At 36.6% G+C, this 17,484-nt stretch overlaps 2 protein-coding genes across 3 annotated transcripts in view; both read right to left on the bottom strand.

Moving 5' to 3' along the window:
- Positions 1–409: 409 nt before the first annotated feature.
- Positions 410–7,960, bottom strand: LOC306874112 (growth hormone-regulated TBC protein 1-A-like). Its single transcript, XM_079423891.1, has 8 exons — positions 7,548–7,960; positions 5,951–6,102; positions 4,846–5,004; positions 4,567–4,691; positions 3,075–3,171; positions 1,907–2,079; positions 1,560–1,745; positions 410–844 (listed from the first exon to the last, which is right to left on the bottom strand). Exons 1-8 carry the CDS (start codon positions 7,631–7,633, stop codon positions 752–754), a joined length of 1,071 nt encoding a protein of 356 aa, XP_079280017.1. The 5' UTR covers positions 7,634–7,960; the 3' UTR covers positions 410–751.
- A 3,977-nt stretch (positions 7,961–11,937) lies between these two features.
- LOC306873962 (DCN1-like protein 2) overlaps positions 11,938–17,484 on the bottom strand; it is an 11,223-nt gene continuing 5,676 nt past the window's right edge. Inside the window, exons 4-7 of one of the 2 annotated variants that reach the window (XM_079423574.1) lie at positions 16,050–16,180; positions 14,671–14,753; positions 14,285–14,381; positions 11,938–13,820 (exon numbers count right to left, since the gene is read on the bottom strand). In XM_079423574.1, coding sequence (XP_079279700.1) covers positions 13,741–13,820; positions 14,285–14,381; positions 14,671–14,753; positions 16,050–16,180 — 391 coding nt within the window. In that variant the 3' untranslated portion in view covers positions 11,938–13,740. The remainder of the gene's footprint in view (positions 13,821–14,284; positions 14,382–14,670; positions 14,754–16,049; positions 16,181–17,484) is intronic. The other variant, XM_079423575.1, reaches the window with a different exon arrangement.

The raw sequence follows: 17,484 nt of genomic DNA, 5'->3' as shown, positions 1-17,484 counted from the left end.
TTAAAATTAAGTTTTCTATTTTAATTTATTTCTGACGCAAAGCTGAATTACGCCAGGCTTCAGCGTCACATGATCCTTCAGAAATATATAGCTTTAGTTTTATTTTAGTAATTTATAACATTCATAATAATAGTAATCAACATTTCTAATTGTTTGTTTTTTAATCTAATATTTTATTTTGGTTAACAAAATTGATTCTAATAGTTCAAATTACAATTTTGTTTGAGCGTTTTAAGTTTTAATTGTTTGATATTAACATTGTTTAGCATTTATTTTCATGTTTTTAGTATTTTGCATATTTATATTAAAACATAAAATGCTAAAAACAAGATTATTTAACTTTTAAAAATAAAACAAAAGGCTAAAAAAAAATACATTATAGTTCCAGTTAAGAATAACAACAGTGTTTGGAGTTTATGATCTTTTTATTTTTTCCAAAGGTGTTTGCATAAATTATTTAAACTAGTTTTGTAAACAAATATCAGCTATGCTTATGTATATGTATTTCTCGACTATTCAGCTTTAATGAGTGAGTTGTAGAGTTGAAGATCTCATCCTGAAGCTGCTTGCGCTCAAACACATCAGTCTGGAAGAGCTGGAAGTCACAGTATTATTGGTCTTAAACTAAGAAGAGGAAGTATTAAAGACATCGAGTCCAGCATCTCGGATTCTTCTACATCTACAAATATAAGAAAATACATCTTTATGACCGAGTCTGTGAGCACACACGATCAGAGGGAATGTTTGAGCGTCAGGATTCTCCGGCCGTGATCCGAGCCCGGCAGCTCTGACGCAGTTTAGTGACCGTGGACCTGGAGAGACTCCCAGGCTCCTGGAAGATCCTCTGAGACCAGCAGAAGAAGAGCAGACTTCAGCTCAAACACTCACAGGAGGTTAAGAAAGAAACGTGATCAAACGTTTGGGATCTGCATGAGTTTGATGTTTCTGAAAGTCTCTTCTGCTCTGCAAGGAAGCATTTATTTGATCAAAAATACAGTACTATTGTGAAATATTATTACAGTTTAAAACAGCTGTTTTCTCTGTGAATATGTGTTAAACTGTAATGTATTTCTGTGATCTGCAGCTGTATTTTCAGCATCATTACTCCAGTCTTCAGTGTCACATGATCTTCAGAAATCATAATAATATACTGATTTACTGCTCAACAAACATTTCTGATTATTAATGTTGAACACAGTTGTGCTGCTCAATATTTTTGTGGAAACTGTGAAACATTAAAATTTTCAGGAATCATGTGACACTGAAGACTGGAGTAATGATGCTGGAAATACAGCTGCAGATCACAGAAATAAATTACACTTTAACACATATTCACATAGAAAACAGCTGTTTTACATTATAATAATATTTCAGAAACTTTTACTGTATAAATGCAGCCTTGCTGAGCAGAAGAGACTCTTTCAAACATTAAAAATCATACTGACAGCAAACAGCAGTATATATGCTGGAGATCCAGATTTCCTGCTCCTGGAGGTCTTCAGGTGAACTCAGCAGGAAGTTGGATCTCCAGGAACAGGAAGTGGACAGGTGCGCTGTACCTGCATGAAAGCGTGGCAGTCCTCCACGAAGGCTCCTCTGGTGATGCGTTTGAAGCATTCGCAGACGTCTGGCAGGTTTTGCGCCTGCACAATCTGGTCCTGATGATGGTGGATCAGCGTCAGAGCCACACGGAACAGGATCTTGGATCCCTCGTAGAACAGACAGTCCCAGATCCGCAGAACCGTCTGAGGAGCACAGACACAGGGTCAGGACACTGCTAAAAAGCCTTACCTTGCTCAGTATTCTTGTCTTGTTTCTAGTCAAAATAACTCCTAAATCAAGATGCATTTGCTAGAAAAGCTCAATTTAAATGAAGTGCATTTTGCTTAAAACAAGTAAAATCCACCTCAACCGGCAGAACGTCGATGAAGAGGCAGATGAACCAGCGCGAGACCACCAGAGTCCACATGACACCGTGATCCTGCAGGATCCTCCAGACCGCCGGAACCTTGATCCGGACCAGCTCGCCCAGAACCTCCTGATCCACCTTCAGACCCAGCATCGCAGGAGTGTAGTAATCTGAGACCGAGGTCAGAGGCCACAGTGAGGTCTGATTCAGAGTTTTTAATAGTACTTTCACTGCTTCAAGAGTAGTTTGTGAAGGATGCTCAACCAGGGCCTCAGGATGACTTTTAAATTATTTAATTCATAATAAAATAAAGCCAATTAAAAAAAAAAAAAAAAAAAAGAAATGCTAAAAACAAAATATTAAGTATATCAAAAATTATTAAAATGCTAAAAACTAATTCATTATATTAAAATATTTTAATTAAAATGCTGAAAATACAGATATTTAAAATTAAAACTTAAAATGTTGCAAACTAAAAATTACCTAATTATATTAGCAATAACTTAAAATGCTTAAATTAATTATTTAATTATATTATGAATAATTAACTTCATTAAAATGCTAAAAACCAAAAATGTATTTATGTATATTAAAAATAATTAAAATGCTAAAAAATTATAATTTTGAAGTGCTAAATAATGCAAATTATTTAATCATATTAAATAAAAAAAATTGAATGTTAAAAACAAAACATTTTATCGTCATTTATTTAAAAAAAATAAACAATTAAAATACTAAGCAAGCTGAAATCATATTTATTTTTCCCTTCAATAACTTATTTTTATTAAAGAACATACAGGATCAGATCCTTTAAGAATCACAAAATCAAGTTTTCAAAAAACGCCTCAGTAAACACACACACACACACACACACACACACACACACACACACACTCACACACACACACACAGCATTAATGTTTCATGATGATCATCTGTCAGTCAGACGTGGATCTGAGCTCTAGCAGGAACAGGAAGTGCAGTGCTGTAGGATCAGACCATGTGACCTGAGCTGAGTTTATTCATAGACGTGAGCTCAGAATACATCTGCTCATGTCTCACACACACACAAACACACACTCTGTGACCTCTAATGAAAGTGTGTGTGTGTCTCTGTTCACATGAGTAAGCACTGGTCGGTGATCAGGAGGAAACAGAAACACACCTGGCAGGATTCTGTCCAGCAGCGCCTCCATCAGCCAGAACGACGTCTCCTCGTCCTTACTGATGATGAGCAGATATCCTGCGATGAAGTTCATTCCCTGAGAGAGTGAGAGCATCAGAAACTCAGCGAACAGCTTCATGTGTGTTTCCACTGACTCAGTCACTTCATTTGCATTGGAAATACTGTGCAAATTTACACTGAATAAACAAACTGAAACAATGACTGACTTCATGAGAACATGGATGGACACCAGCTCTACGTATCCCATCAGGCACTGGTCTGAACATGACTGATTCACCTGAACTCGACTGATTCACCTGATCATTAATGATTCACCTGAACTCGACTGATTCACCTGATCATTAATGATTCACCTGAACGCGACTGATTCACCTGATCATTAATGATTCACCTGAACGCGACTGATTCACCTGATCATTAATGATTCACCTGAACTCGACTGATTCATCTGGACATGACTGATTCACCTGAATTCGACTGATTCACCTGATCATTAATGATTCACCTGAACGCGACTGATTCACCTGATCATTAATGATTCACCTGAACGCGACTGATTCACCTGATCATTAATGATTCACCTGAACTCGACTGATTCATCTGAACATGACTGATTCACCTGAATTCGACTGATTCACCTGATCATTAATGATTCACCTGAACGCGACTGATTCATCTGAACATGACTGATTCACCTGAATTCGACTGATTCACCTGATCATTAATGATTCACCTGAACGCGACTGATTCACCTGATCATTAATGATTCACCTGAATGCGACTGATTCATCTGAACATTAATGATTCACCCGAACCCAACTGATTCACCTGATCATTAATGATTCACCTGAACTCGACTGATTCATCTGGACATGACTGATTCACCTGAATTCGACTGATTCATCTGGACATGACTGATTCACCTGAATTCGACTGATTCATCTGGACATGACTGATTCACCTGAACGCGACTGATTCACCTGATCATTAATGATTCACCTGAACGCGACTGATTCACCTGATCATTAATGATTCACCTGAACTCGACTGATTCATCTGGACATGACTGATTCACCTGAATTCGACTGATTCACCTGATCATTAATGATTCACCTGAACGCGACTGATTCATCTGAACATGACTGATTCACCTGAATTCGACTGATTCACCTGATCATTAATGATTCACCTGAACGCGACTGATTCACCTGATCATTAATGATTCACCTGAATGCGACTGATTCATCTGAACATTAATGATTCACCCGAACCCAACTGATTCACCTGAACATGAATGATTAATCTGAACTTGACTGGTTCACCTGAACGCAACTGATTCCCCTGAACACGACTGATTCACTGATTCCCCTGAACACCACTGATTCACTGATTCCCCTGAACACGACTGATTCACTGATTCCCCTGAACAGCATTGTGTTTAGAGTTCAGGTGTGTGATCATGTGACCGTACCTGACAGTAACCGACTGCTTTATTGTGCTGTCCGTATGCCAGCAGCACGTTAAACAGCTCCTTCTGCAGACATGGATTCGCCGACTTACGGAAGTGAACGTTATCTGGGAAAGTTCTGTGCAGATCTGCAGGAAGTCACACAGTACAGAGTAAACTAACATACATCAGCTGACTAATCTACAGACATGGAAAGATAAAGTGACTCGAGCGTATTGCTGTTACACTGATCATCATCACAGAGCGGTGTGTGTGTGTGTGTGTGTGTGTGTGAGGTCTGACCGGTGCGGATGGTCTCCACTAGTCTGGGGTCGTGTTGAGCGTCCAGCAGAGACTGATAGTAGCCGGGGTTCCTCTCCTGACGCTCCTGCGCTCCACTCGCTGTCATCCACACCAGCGGACGATGCTCGTTTGGGACACCCTTCCGTACGTACCGCTTCACTGCACACACACACACACACACACACACACAGAGAGAGAGAGACACACACACACACACACACACACAGAGAGAGAGAGAGAGAGACACACACACATAAACACACAAGAATAACCATCAGCAGCAGTACTGCAGGACGGACATGTTTACATTTCTGTATTTACATTTCTCAGAATCAAAAGACTGAATGAAGGTTCATTATGACAGTCAGAAGAAAGAAAGAAAGATTCAGTCACACCTCACAGCAGAGCTCACTAGTTCTGTGGAGCTCAAAGACAGTGTGTAAATGTACAACTTTAAAAACAGTAGTTTTCATTAATAATACTAAAATATATGATATATAAATATTGTAATATATCATTTCTATATTAAATGTGATTGAACAGCTTTACAGTTCAACTATTAATAACTATTAATAAGAATATATTTATATAAATCATTTTTAACATTGTAATATATAAATTATATAAATGTAATTTTAATATATTTTAAAAAATATAAGTGCAATTTTATACATGTTTAGTAGTATTGAATAATAATAAGGTAATATACAGAGTTATGTATTTTGAATATATAAAGAATTAAAACAAATTTACTATATAAATTATATTAAATGTAATTCCACATTTTTTTATTTTACCATCTATTTTCTTTATATAATGTAATTTAATATATTTTAAATATATTATAAAAGCAATCTGTATATACATTTAGTAGCATTTAATAATATTAATAATAATGTAATATGTATAAATTATTTTTTTAATTGTTACATATAAATTATATATTAAATGTAAATCCACAGCTTCAATTTCTATATATATATATATAGAAATTGAATTCCACAATGACTTTCTTCTTTCTGTGGAACATAAAAACTAAATTTTGATTGATGATGATGATGATGATGATGATGGGACACAAATACACTGCGCTGATGTCACACACCCTTCAGGTTCCTGTCCACTCGCCGCTTGCCCTGCAGAAGTTTGGACCACTTGATGGACCTCCTGGTGAGAACGGCCAGATACTCGGACATCAGCTCCTCGTAGGACTCATAGTCGAAATCATCGGAGCGCTGGAAGCCGTACGGATCCACACTGAAACACAAGACTCCTCAGGTGTGTGCTCAGGTGAGAGACTCCTGAAGGAATCTCAGCCCTGAGGCCATGTTTACAGCCGCTCATCTACCACGGGTTAACCAGCTAACCAGATAAACACACACTAGCAGTCCAGCAAACAGGGCTATGAAGGTCGTTTTAAGACCACGTTAAGAAAATATACAAAAAAAACTGAATAGAACACAATACATCCGTATGATTTCTACATCTACATGTCTGTAAATGAGTTAGCAACACTTCATTATAAATACAATACTATAATATATCATAATTATATTATTTATATATTGTAATGCTATATTGAATTATAGTAATTATATGATTTTTTATGTATATATATTATATATGTATATGTGTGTGTGTTAAGTATAAATTTATATAAATATATAGTTAAACATATTTAATTTAAATATTAATTGTATGATCTAAAAATTGTATTTGTTTATTTTTGAAAACGCATCAAAATGAAATGAGTTTACAGTATGATTAAAACAAGAACAAATACCTGCTATTCAAATATTATTCAAATATTATTCTAATATTATTCCCCACTGACATTTCTTCTGGTCTTTAGCGTAAACTCCCTTCATTTTGCTCAATATTTCAGAAAACAAGACTTCATTCGTTCATTTTGCATCTCAAGTAAATGTATTTTGATTTGAATTTGTCCTGCAAAAAACGACATTTAATTCTGCGATACATTCAACATGTAATACACTGACTTTAAGACCTTTACATTAACTCTTTTAAAGAACCTGAACAAAGATCTGTCATCAGGACACACCTGGGAAAACTGACACCTGCGTGCGTGTGTGTGTGTGTGTGTGTGTGTGTGTGTGAGAGAGAGAGAGAGAGAGAGAGAGAGAGAGAGAGAGTGTGTGTGTGTGAGAGAGAGAGAGAGAGAGAGAGAGAGAGAGAGTGTGTGTGTGTGTGTGTGTGTGAGAGAGAGAGAGAGAGAGAGAGAGAGTGTGTGTGTGTGTGTGAGAGAGAGAGAGAGAGAGAGAGAGTGTGTGTGTGTGTGAGAGAGAGAGAGAGAGAGAGAGAGAGAGTGTGTGTGTGTGTGAGAGAGAGAGAGAGAGAGAGAGAGAGTGTGTGTGTGTGTGTGTGTGTGAGAGAGAGAGAGAGAGAGAGAGAGAGAGAGAGAGTGTGTGTGTGTGTGTGAGAGTGAGTTAGTGTGTGAGAGTGAGTGAGTGAGTGTGTGTGTGTGTGTGTGTGTGTGTGTGTGTGAGAGAGAGTGAGTTAGTGTGTCTTTCTATTTTTGATATTTAATTCCCATATTCCATCAAAGTAAAAAAGGGCTTCCTAAAATATGTTTGATGTGTCAGTATCAGTATGTGTGAGAGCGAGTGTTGTATAGTTAGTGTAGTGTGTATAGTTTAGTGTGTAGTGTAGTGTGTATAGTTAGTGTAGTGTGTAGTGCGCACCTGGCCGCTCTCTCTCGCGCGGTGCTCGGCGCGTTGATGCGCAGCTGCGGCGGATTGGAGCGTCGCGTCCCGTTGCGCTGCTCCATGATCAGACCTCAGAGCTCCGCGACTCCATTCACAATCACAGCCGCTCCGCGTTGCTCCCTTGCTGCATGGACGCCGATTATTCCGAACGACAACGCGTCACGTAAGAGAAAGTTTTCTCACGCCGCCACAGCAATGTCCCGTTCCGTTGCGTTCCGTTCTCCCGCGGGACAGTGATAATCCGGTAATCACACCGACACCGAGCTCAGCAGCACGCCGACTTCTGCTCGCAGCGCGCGTTTGGACGCGGCATCCATAGCAAACACTGCGATTAATTTCTCCAGAGAACTCGAGGACACAAGTCCATCAAGCCGAGGGGGCGGGGCTACGAGCGTGGAGTACACGCCCCTCCGCACGCAATCGTTCGCACGTCAGTCAAACCGAGGGGCGGGGTTTGTGCGTAAACGCCACGCCTCTTTGTCACGCAGTGTTTTACCAGAAGCAGTAATTAGAGCCTCTTGTCTGAGCCTGTCTTTAATTAGGATCATATAGCGAGTTTGTAAACAGCTCCTGCATGAGTAAAGGACTTCACTACACACATGGACCATGCAGGTATTATTTTAAGCACCTTTACAGAACATGGTAATCTTTCAGGATACAGGAGCGTCCAAAGACTGATACTGACATAACAAATGAGACTTTTACAATGTTGACAAATGTAATTATGACATTTAAAAAGGACATGCATTTTTAATATTGGGTTTCAGACTTTTGGGCTCCTCTGTGTGTCAAACATCACTGCATCATCAGAATCAGAAATATGAATATTGCATATATACAGGGCATTTGTTTTAGTGCCATAAGCTTCCAGTTCACAGAGACCACAACGACACAGACAATAAAAATAAGAATATATAGAATATACACAGATAATAAAAATAAATCACTAAAGTTTGTGTGAGCAGTTAACATGACTTTATTTATATAGGTTTATTACTTGAATAACTATCCTCAGAAATGATTTTTATGATGAAACTAGTTATATACACACAGAAAACCACTGGCAAAAACATATTTTCACAAATATACACAAAATGCCCAAAATATATATTTGCTAAAATATATTGAGGTAAATATATTTTCTACCAATTAATTTTTATTTTTTTCTTGGTGTATTTTTTATGTATTTTAAGAATATAAATACATAAATGTGCATTTTTATAAGCGTTTAAAAATATATTTTGCTCTCCATATGTTTCATTCAGGAAAATACTTTCACATCAGGGTTATTATGGTTAACAAACTAAAAAAATACATTTTATCTTTTGAAATAAAAAAAATACTCAAATATAAAATCTCTATTTATTTCAGCTACTTTTATCGGCAGTATTTCTCATTTTCATTTAGTTTAACTTGATATAAAAATAATTAAGATTAAATATAAAACTAAAATCTAGTAAAGAGTATTTCAGTGATACTAAAATCACAGTGAAAATGGCATGTTCAAGAATGTATTTAATTGAGTTTGACTGTCTACAGCATATATTTAAAGTATATGCTGGCCAGATTATTTGTTATTGGTTGTGTCCTGTAGTAAATCCTGCTGATCCGGTGAAACACAGACCCGCTGGTCCATCCGTGACGTTTGATTATTCCAAGAACACAGACTCACGCTCACTGGATCCAAAGAGAGATGTTTTGTGATGTAAATCTGCTGCAGGAAGGAAATGAGTGTTATTTAAGGGCAGGCTTGTTCCATGTTTACCCGGCCTGTTTTGATCAGACTGAATTATCCAGCTCATACTGTTTCCACGACTCGTTTCATAAACAGGTGAAGTGAGGTCGCTCGGTTGAACATAGAGCATATACAGCACTGCCACCTTAAACTAGTCCCTAAACTAATCCTGATCAGATTAACTAGAGCACACGGTGAGATCTGACCGATCCGCAGCATGTTTGGAGAATCATGAAGCTCTCTGACACACACACATGCAAGACTCAAACGCTCCTGTCGGTGTTTCGTGGGTAAATCACGTGATGCTGTTGTTCCTGACACACCTGCATGAGTTTAACCCGTTTACCACCCGATGCTCTGTTTGCATACGCCTCCATTCAGCTCAGATCATACACACTACATTTGAAATAATCAAGGATGCTTTCAATAATGGAGAAAATTCAAATAAAAATAAATAATGGAGAAGATCACATCATTTTTGTGTTACAGTATTTTAGGTCCAAGCCTGCAGCAGTTTGACCAGTAAAGAAGATTACTCATTATAATTCACCTGGAGGACCACACAAGAGCATTTCTCTAGATACTGATACATTTTTGTGGTTTAAAATCATAAATATTCTTGTGTATAATGACCCTGCAGCACAAAAGCAGTCATGAGTAACACAGGTATATTTGTAGCAATAGCCAACAATACATTGTATGGATCAAAATTATACATTTCTCTTTTATGACAAAAATCATTAGGATATTAAGATCATGTTCCATGAAGATATTTAGTAAATTTCCTACTGTAAATATATCAAAACTTCATTTTTGATTAGTAATATGCATTGCTAAGAACTTCATTTGAACAACTTTAAAGGAGATTTTCTCAATATTTAGATTTTTTTGCTCCCTCAGATTCCAGATTTTCTAATAGTTGTATCTCAGACAAATATTGTCCAATCATAACAAACCATACATCAATGGAAAGATTATTTGTGACCCTGGAGCACAAAAGTCTAACGGTACATTTTTGGAAATTGAGCTTTATGCATCATCTGCAAACTGAATAAATAATCTTTCCATTGATGTATGGTTTGTTAGGATCGGACAAAACACATCAGTTGTGTGGACTGCCCATTTAATTTAATCACCATTCAACTAGCCTCATTTAATCAAGCAATGTAAGAGTTTTACAGGCTGTTTTGATGACGAAATCATCTCCGTACATCAGACATATTAAATATAGGCTATTAGAAGTTGTGCCATTTTAGCCTAGACATCCTTTATGAAATAAGAAAACTTGTATTAGTAAAACGAAAGACACCATTATGTTATTTAGATCTCTGAAACTGCAGTAAATTGGTTGGACATGCTTCTGGGTTTCCCAGGTGAGGGACGTGGAATCATCACACGGTGACGTATTAGACAGGGGCGTGGCCTCTGACGCCACATTTGGTTTCTTTTTTTCCTTCTTTTTTCAATTCTCTGAATGTTTATGGTCACGTTATAATGTTAACATCCTTTATGTATATTTGTTGAAATTTGATGTTAACTTTGTTTGAATTAATAAAACAAATAATAATAATTATATATATATATATATATATACACATATAATTTGACACAATGTGTATTGTTAAAAGTGCTATATATTTATAAAGGAGACTATAGTTAATTTCTGTAAGTGAGGAGAGCAAAATAAAGTAAACTGTGCCATATTATACCCAGAAACTCTTCATACAGTGCACTACCAGTAACATTTGGGATCAAAACATATTCAGACACTTTGAGCTGAGCATGTTTTGCTGAAGTGTTTTTCTTTAATTGCTAATGTGGTCTTTTTTCACCACAGACTGAACTAAATGAAGCACTGCTTGGTGATTGGTTGAGCTAAATTGGTATCATCTTAACTTTAACAGCTGACAGCAATTCAACTGAATTCATTACATACCTTTCAAAGTTATCTGATATTAGATGAGCTTGTTCTGCAGTTTAACTCTGAGTTCTTCTCATATTTTATTACCATTTCTAAACTATAGTGAATAAACTGATATAAAGTGAGAAATGTTGAAGGTGTCTGAGTAAGTTTTGGTTTGACTGTATATTAGGGTGACCATACATCCTCTTTTTCCTCCACATGTTCAAAAATGTCCAGGTTTCGGCTTTGTTTTCCTATTGACTGTCTTTCAGGACATGCTTGGGGGGGAAAGGATGTATGGTCACTTATTATTGTGAATGAACCATTAGTGTTTGTTATTCTAATCAGAATGTAATGACTTGCTCCGCCTTTTCAGCTGAACTCCTCCAATCATGTGACTCCATTCCAGAAACGCCCACTTTTCTCAACCTTCTCCCTTCCTAAATTTTTCCCCATTCAGTGTCACTCAGACACACGTTACAGAAGTTAGATTGGTTGCAAACGTTGTTTTGTGTTGATGATAATGTGAATTTGGATTATCAATTCATACTTGGGCCAAAGCATTATTAGCAGCCTGTGCTTCCATTAGACCTGAGCAGTGCCACAGACTGACCACCTCCACGCCACGCCGCACTGATGCAGTAATTACAGCTAAAGGAGGCCCAATCAAGTATTGAGTGCATATACAGTAAATGAACATACTTTCCAGAAGCCTGACATTTCTGTTTAAAATATCCTTTTTTTTATTGATCTTATATAATATTCTAATTTTGAGACACTGAATTTTTATTATCTGTAAGACATAATCATCCAAGAAATAAAGGCTTGAAATATTTCACTCTGTGTAATGAATCTATATAATATATGGCTTTCACTTTCTGAAATGAGTGACAAAATATTGACCTTTTTCAAGATTTTTTGAGATGTACCTGTAATGTCGGTGGAGAATGAGTTTCGTTAAATAATCTTTATTTACATACATAATAACACTGATGTGATGATCTGAACCGATACCCAGCGATGTGACGGATATCACACATGTACCAAACCAAAATCAGCGTTAGAAACGGTCCAGACTAACAGCAGAAACTATCAAACAATGTGAACAAACAAAAGCAATCAGGATCTCATCAGCGTTTGAAAGAAGGCTCATATCCTCATTTAATCCATGAGAAATCAGTCTGAGTGACCGTATTCTTTTAGAAACTCATGAGAATGAAGTTCACTAGCGTTCTAATAGAGATCGAATGATCCAGCCACATATTAGTTTAGAGCTCTTCTGGACTGGCATCTTTGCAGATTTCTCTCCTGATTCAGATCAGGTCACTTTTTCTCTGGAGGAAGAGTTATTATGGATTATAGACTCATATTTGAGTTAAAAACGTCTTAATGCTGGATTAGTTTGATCTTTTGTCTTCTCCAGATGTTAACTGATGGACTGGAGTGGTGTGGATTATTGTGATGTTTTTATCAGCTGTTTGGACTCTCATTCTGACGGCACCCATTCACTGCAGAGCATCCATTGCTGAGACACTGATGCAGAGACACATTTCTACAAACCTGATGAAGAAACACACTCATCCTGATCTCAGATGGACTGAGGGTGAACACATTTTCAGCTCAAGTTCATTTTTGAGTCAACTATTATTTTAAACAGTGAAATTTCAAGACACAAATCTCACAACAAATGCAAACTGACATGTTTGATTGTCGACATCACATGACTATATGAAGCTTATTTGCTTGTTCTCGAGGTGACGTTCTGCACGATTAATACTAACAAACAACCAGACATGCACCTGTGTGTTGAGCTCGTGACATCCCAGACAGCAACAGTGTTGGCCCAGGTCCGGCCCACATCTGGCCCGTGTGAAATCCATCGCCAACACTGCTTGCTGTCTGGGATGCTGTTCAAAACACACTGGTGTAAGATGTTCAGTGATCACATAATACCCTGGACCACAAAACCAGTCATGAGAGTCAATTTTTTTAAAATTGAGATTTCTACATCACCTGAAATCTGAATAAATAATCTTTCCATTGATGTATGGTTTGTTAGGATAGGACAATATTTGTCTGAGATACAAATATTTGAAAATCTGGAATCTGAGGGAGCAAAAAAATCTAAATATTGAGAAAATCTCCTTTAAAGTTGTTCAAATGAAGTTCTTAGCAATGCATATTACTAATCAAAAATTAAGTTTTGATATATTTACAGTAGGACATTCACAAAATATCTTCATGGAACATGATCTTAATATCCTAATGATTTTTGTCATAAAAGAGAAATGTATAATTGTGATCCATACAATGTATTGTTGGCTATTGCTACAGATATACCTGTGCTACTGATGACTGCTTCTGTGCTGCAGGGACACATGTGTAGTTCAGTCGGGGACGCCGCTGATCTCAACAATATACAAACTCTCTCTGTGTTTAATAATATATATATATTTTTTTTAAATGCATTTCTTGTTTTTTTTATTTAAAAAAGTCAGTGTAGAGTGATTGGGCCTCCTCATTAGCACTCGTTATAGAGTCTTGTGATTTCCCGCCATCACAACCGGCCGAGCGAATTCCACAAAGTCATCGATGAGCACCGGCCATGCACCTGATGACAAAACAAAATCACCGTTAAACACTGACATAAAATCACAAATAACCTTTGAATTCATGTTATGAATGACAAAACAACGAGGCATGCTTCTGTATGTCTTCCTGAAGGTCATGGGTTTGATTCCCAGGGAATGAATGCAATGTACACAAAACCAGTCAAAAGAAGTCTCTTCTGCTACCAAGCCTGCATTTATTTGATCCAAAATACAGCAAAAACAGTAATATTGTGAAATATTATTACAGTCTAAAATGTGTTTTCTATGTGAATATGTGTTAAAGTGTAATGTATTTCTGTGATCTGCAGCTGTATTTCCAGCATCATTACTCCAGTCTTCAGTGTCACATGATCTTCAGAAATCATAATAATATACTGATTTACTGATCAATAAACATTTTTAAATAGACAATAAAATAGACACTTTTCAGTCTGAAACAGTGAAGTCGATGAATCAGACTCACCCTCCTCGTCGTAGTTGCACATGTCATCTGCGATCATGTTTCCGAAGTCCAGCAGCAGGTTCCACGTGTCTTTAGTGATGGATTTTTTATGATGCTCCTTTACAGAAACAAGACGGATGAGAAGCAGAAGCACCATGTGTTCATCAGAAACCTCATCTTGAACAGGTGTGTTTGAGAGAGCAGAATCACACGCTGCATTCTCAGCATTGCTACAGCTGCATCAAATATAAATATATCTAGTATCACCAAAAATAGCACTGGTTTAGTTTAGCATGTCGATCAGATCAGAGATGCAGTGAAGGTGTGTTTTGTATGTTTCTACACAAGAGTGAGTGTTACAGTGACATGACAAGCTTGTGGATTGTGATTATAGTTAAGTGCCGTACCAGAAGGAAAGTGTTCCAGAGGTCGAGAAACTTAAAGCGGCCGGTCAGAACGAGATTCCAGTAGGCCACGGCCATCTCCAGATCTGAGACAGAGTGAGACACCGGTGCCGGGATTAGGAAGGTACATTTGAGACTTTTCAAGACCAAGTAAACTAAATTTAGGAATAAACTGAATGGAACACAATGTGTCAATCAATATGGTTGTATTAGCATCTTTTACCAAATGTGACCCTGGACCACAAAACCAGTCATAAGGATACATTTTTTAAACTGAGATCATCTGAATCTGAATAAATAATCTTTCCATTGATGTATGGTTTGTTATGATAGGACAATATTTGTCTGAGATACAACTATTTGAAAATCTGGAATCTGAGGGAGCAAAAAAATCTAAATATTGAGAAAATCTCCTTTAAAGTTGTTCAAATGAAGTTCTTAGCAATGCATATTACTAATCAAAAATGAAGTTTTGATATATTTACAGTAGGAAATTTACTAAATATCTTCATGGAACATGATCTTAATATCCTAATGATTTTTGTCATAAAAGAGAAATGTATAATTTTGATCCAAACAATGTATTGTTGGTTATTGCTACAGATATACCTGTGTTACTCATGACTGCTTCTGTGCTGCAGGGACACTAATCGTCTGATCAAACTGCAAAAAGTGCTGTTCTTCATCAGTATTTCTGTCTTGTTTTGCAAATGTCTAAAGATTCTCAAATCAAGATGCATTTACTAGAAAAACACAGTGACAGAAGATAAATCTAAAAATAGATCAAATAAAAGAACAAATATCTGCCAGCGGGCTCAGAAAAATTAACTTAAATCAAAATAAAAAAAGTTTTCATTCCCCACTGACAGATATTTGTTAGTTTTAATCATAAACTCATTTCGATAAATTTCATAAACTTCGTACCGAGACACTTTTTTGTAGGTATTGGTGTGTTACATGTGTCTACAAACTTTCATACATGTCTGTGAAACACAGCCCGAGGAGCACGTCGTTTAAATGTTATAGGTGGCGCTATTGAGCCACTTTGCCACACCCACTTCTGAAACCTATATCAGACGTAAATATTCACCAGCTCTGGGGCGTGTGCAAAGTTGCATGAGTTTTCGAGCATGTTTAGGCTCTCAAAAATGCGATTAATTTTGAAGAAGAAGAAGAAACTGAGCAATTCCAATAGGATCCTCGCACCATTGGTGCTCGGCCCCTAAATACTGACGAAGATTAAATTAATAAAGTCATGGCAATAAATGTTGCATGCACTGCACCAAAAATCAGGTTCAAACCAAGTAAACAGAGCTGTGTTTGTATGACCACACCGAGCCCTGTGTAGGGAACAGCAGATGTCCACTAGACTAATCGCTCACCTAAACCCTTCTGTCCGGGACTTTTGGCAAAGCTAAACGTGAACTGATAGAAGTCTCTGAACTTCCCAGAATCCTTCAGCTCCTGCTCTAGTCTGGGTAAAAGACTCCTCAGCTTCTCTGGACTGTCACACCTACACACACACACACACACACACACACACACACACACACACTGTATCTGCATGGAAATAATATCATGCTTAAAACAGGCTACATCATGAGATCTCATTTCTTTTTCTTTCATTGTCTTGTGTAGAGCTGCTTTATAGCTCAAATTGATTAACACTGTTTTGAAACAATATGTACTCTACTGTGCTTTATATATAGTGTCACATGATCTTCAGAAATCATAATAATATACTGATTTACTGCTCAATAAACATTTCTGATTATTATCAATGTTGAACACAGTTGTGCTGCACAATATTTTTGTGGAAACTGTCATACGTTTTATTTTTCAGGATTCACAGATGAATAGAAAGTTCAAAAGAACAGCATTTATTTGAAATATAATATAATATAAATATTTTGTAACATTATAAATGACTTTACAGATACTTTTGATCAATTTAATGCATCACTGATGATTAATGAATAAAACGTTCTTACATTACCCAAAATTCTGAATGAAATGTATCATGGTTTCCACAAAAATATTGGGCAGCTCAATTGCATTAGCGTTGCTTTTTTTTATTGTAATTTATATATTAAGCTCAAATGAACTTTGCCCATGAAATAACAGGCAGAGTTAAAATAGACAGATCACAGATTTAATTGATCAATTTATGTTTGATTTATTTGGCTTATTTTAGTGCCAGTACACCCACACAAATGAATGATTTAGACAAAGACTAATATTTATAAAACACAGAATCATTTGTAGAACCAGATGTGAAACCAGTGACTCTGTGGAAGGTGTTATTCATTTTTATGACCACTAGATAAACACAAACCGTTTTGAGAAGCTTGGAGTAATGAACCTTTTTCTGATGCAATAGTTTCGAAAGCTTCGCTGGTTCAGAACGCTTCACTTCGCCAGCACTACAAAACTGAGATACGATAAAAAGTCAAAATTATGAGATAAAAAGCCGTAATTATGAAGTACTAAATCATTATTATGAGACAAAAAGTCTTAATTGTTAAAAAAAAAAAAAAATCATAATTATTATTATTATTATTTTTTTAATCTCATAATTTTGATTCATCTCATAATTTCAACTTTTTGTCATTATCAGCTTTTTTATTTAAAATAAATGCTGTTCTTTTGAACTTTCTATTCATCTGTGAATCCTGAAAAATTAAATGTATCACAGTTTCCACAAAAATATTGAGCAGCACAACTGTGTTCAACATTGATAATAATCAGAAATGTTTGTTGATCAGTAAATCAGTATATTATTATGATTTCTGAAGATCATGTGACACTGAAGACTGC

The sequence above is a fragment of the Barbus barbus genome (assembly GCF_936440315.1).
Source record: "Barbus barbus genome assembly, chromosome: 8".
NCBI classification, from domain to species: domain Eukaryota; kingdom Metazoa; phylum Chordata; class Actinopteri; order Cypriniformes; family Cyprinidae; genus Barbus; species Barbus barbus.
The sequence above is the reverse complement of the archived record's forward strand: the minus strand, read 5'-3'. Positions and strand labels throughout refer to the sequence as shown.

Coding starts and splice junctions, on each gene's coding strand:
- LOC306874112 (XM_079423891.1), bottom strand. CDS start 7,633: ATGGAGCAGCGCAACGGGACGCGACGCTCCAATCCGCCGCAGCTGCGC. Junction 5,005..5,950: donor AGTGGACAGGAACCTGAAGG/GTGTGTGACATC, acceptor GTGTGTGTGCAG/TGAAGCGGTACGTACGGAAG. Junction 2,080..3,074: donor GCTGGACAGAATCCTGCCAG/GTGTGTTTCTGT, acceptor CCTCGGTCTCAG/ATTACTACACTCCTGCGATG.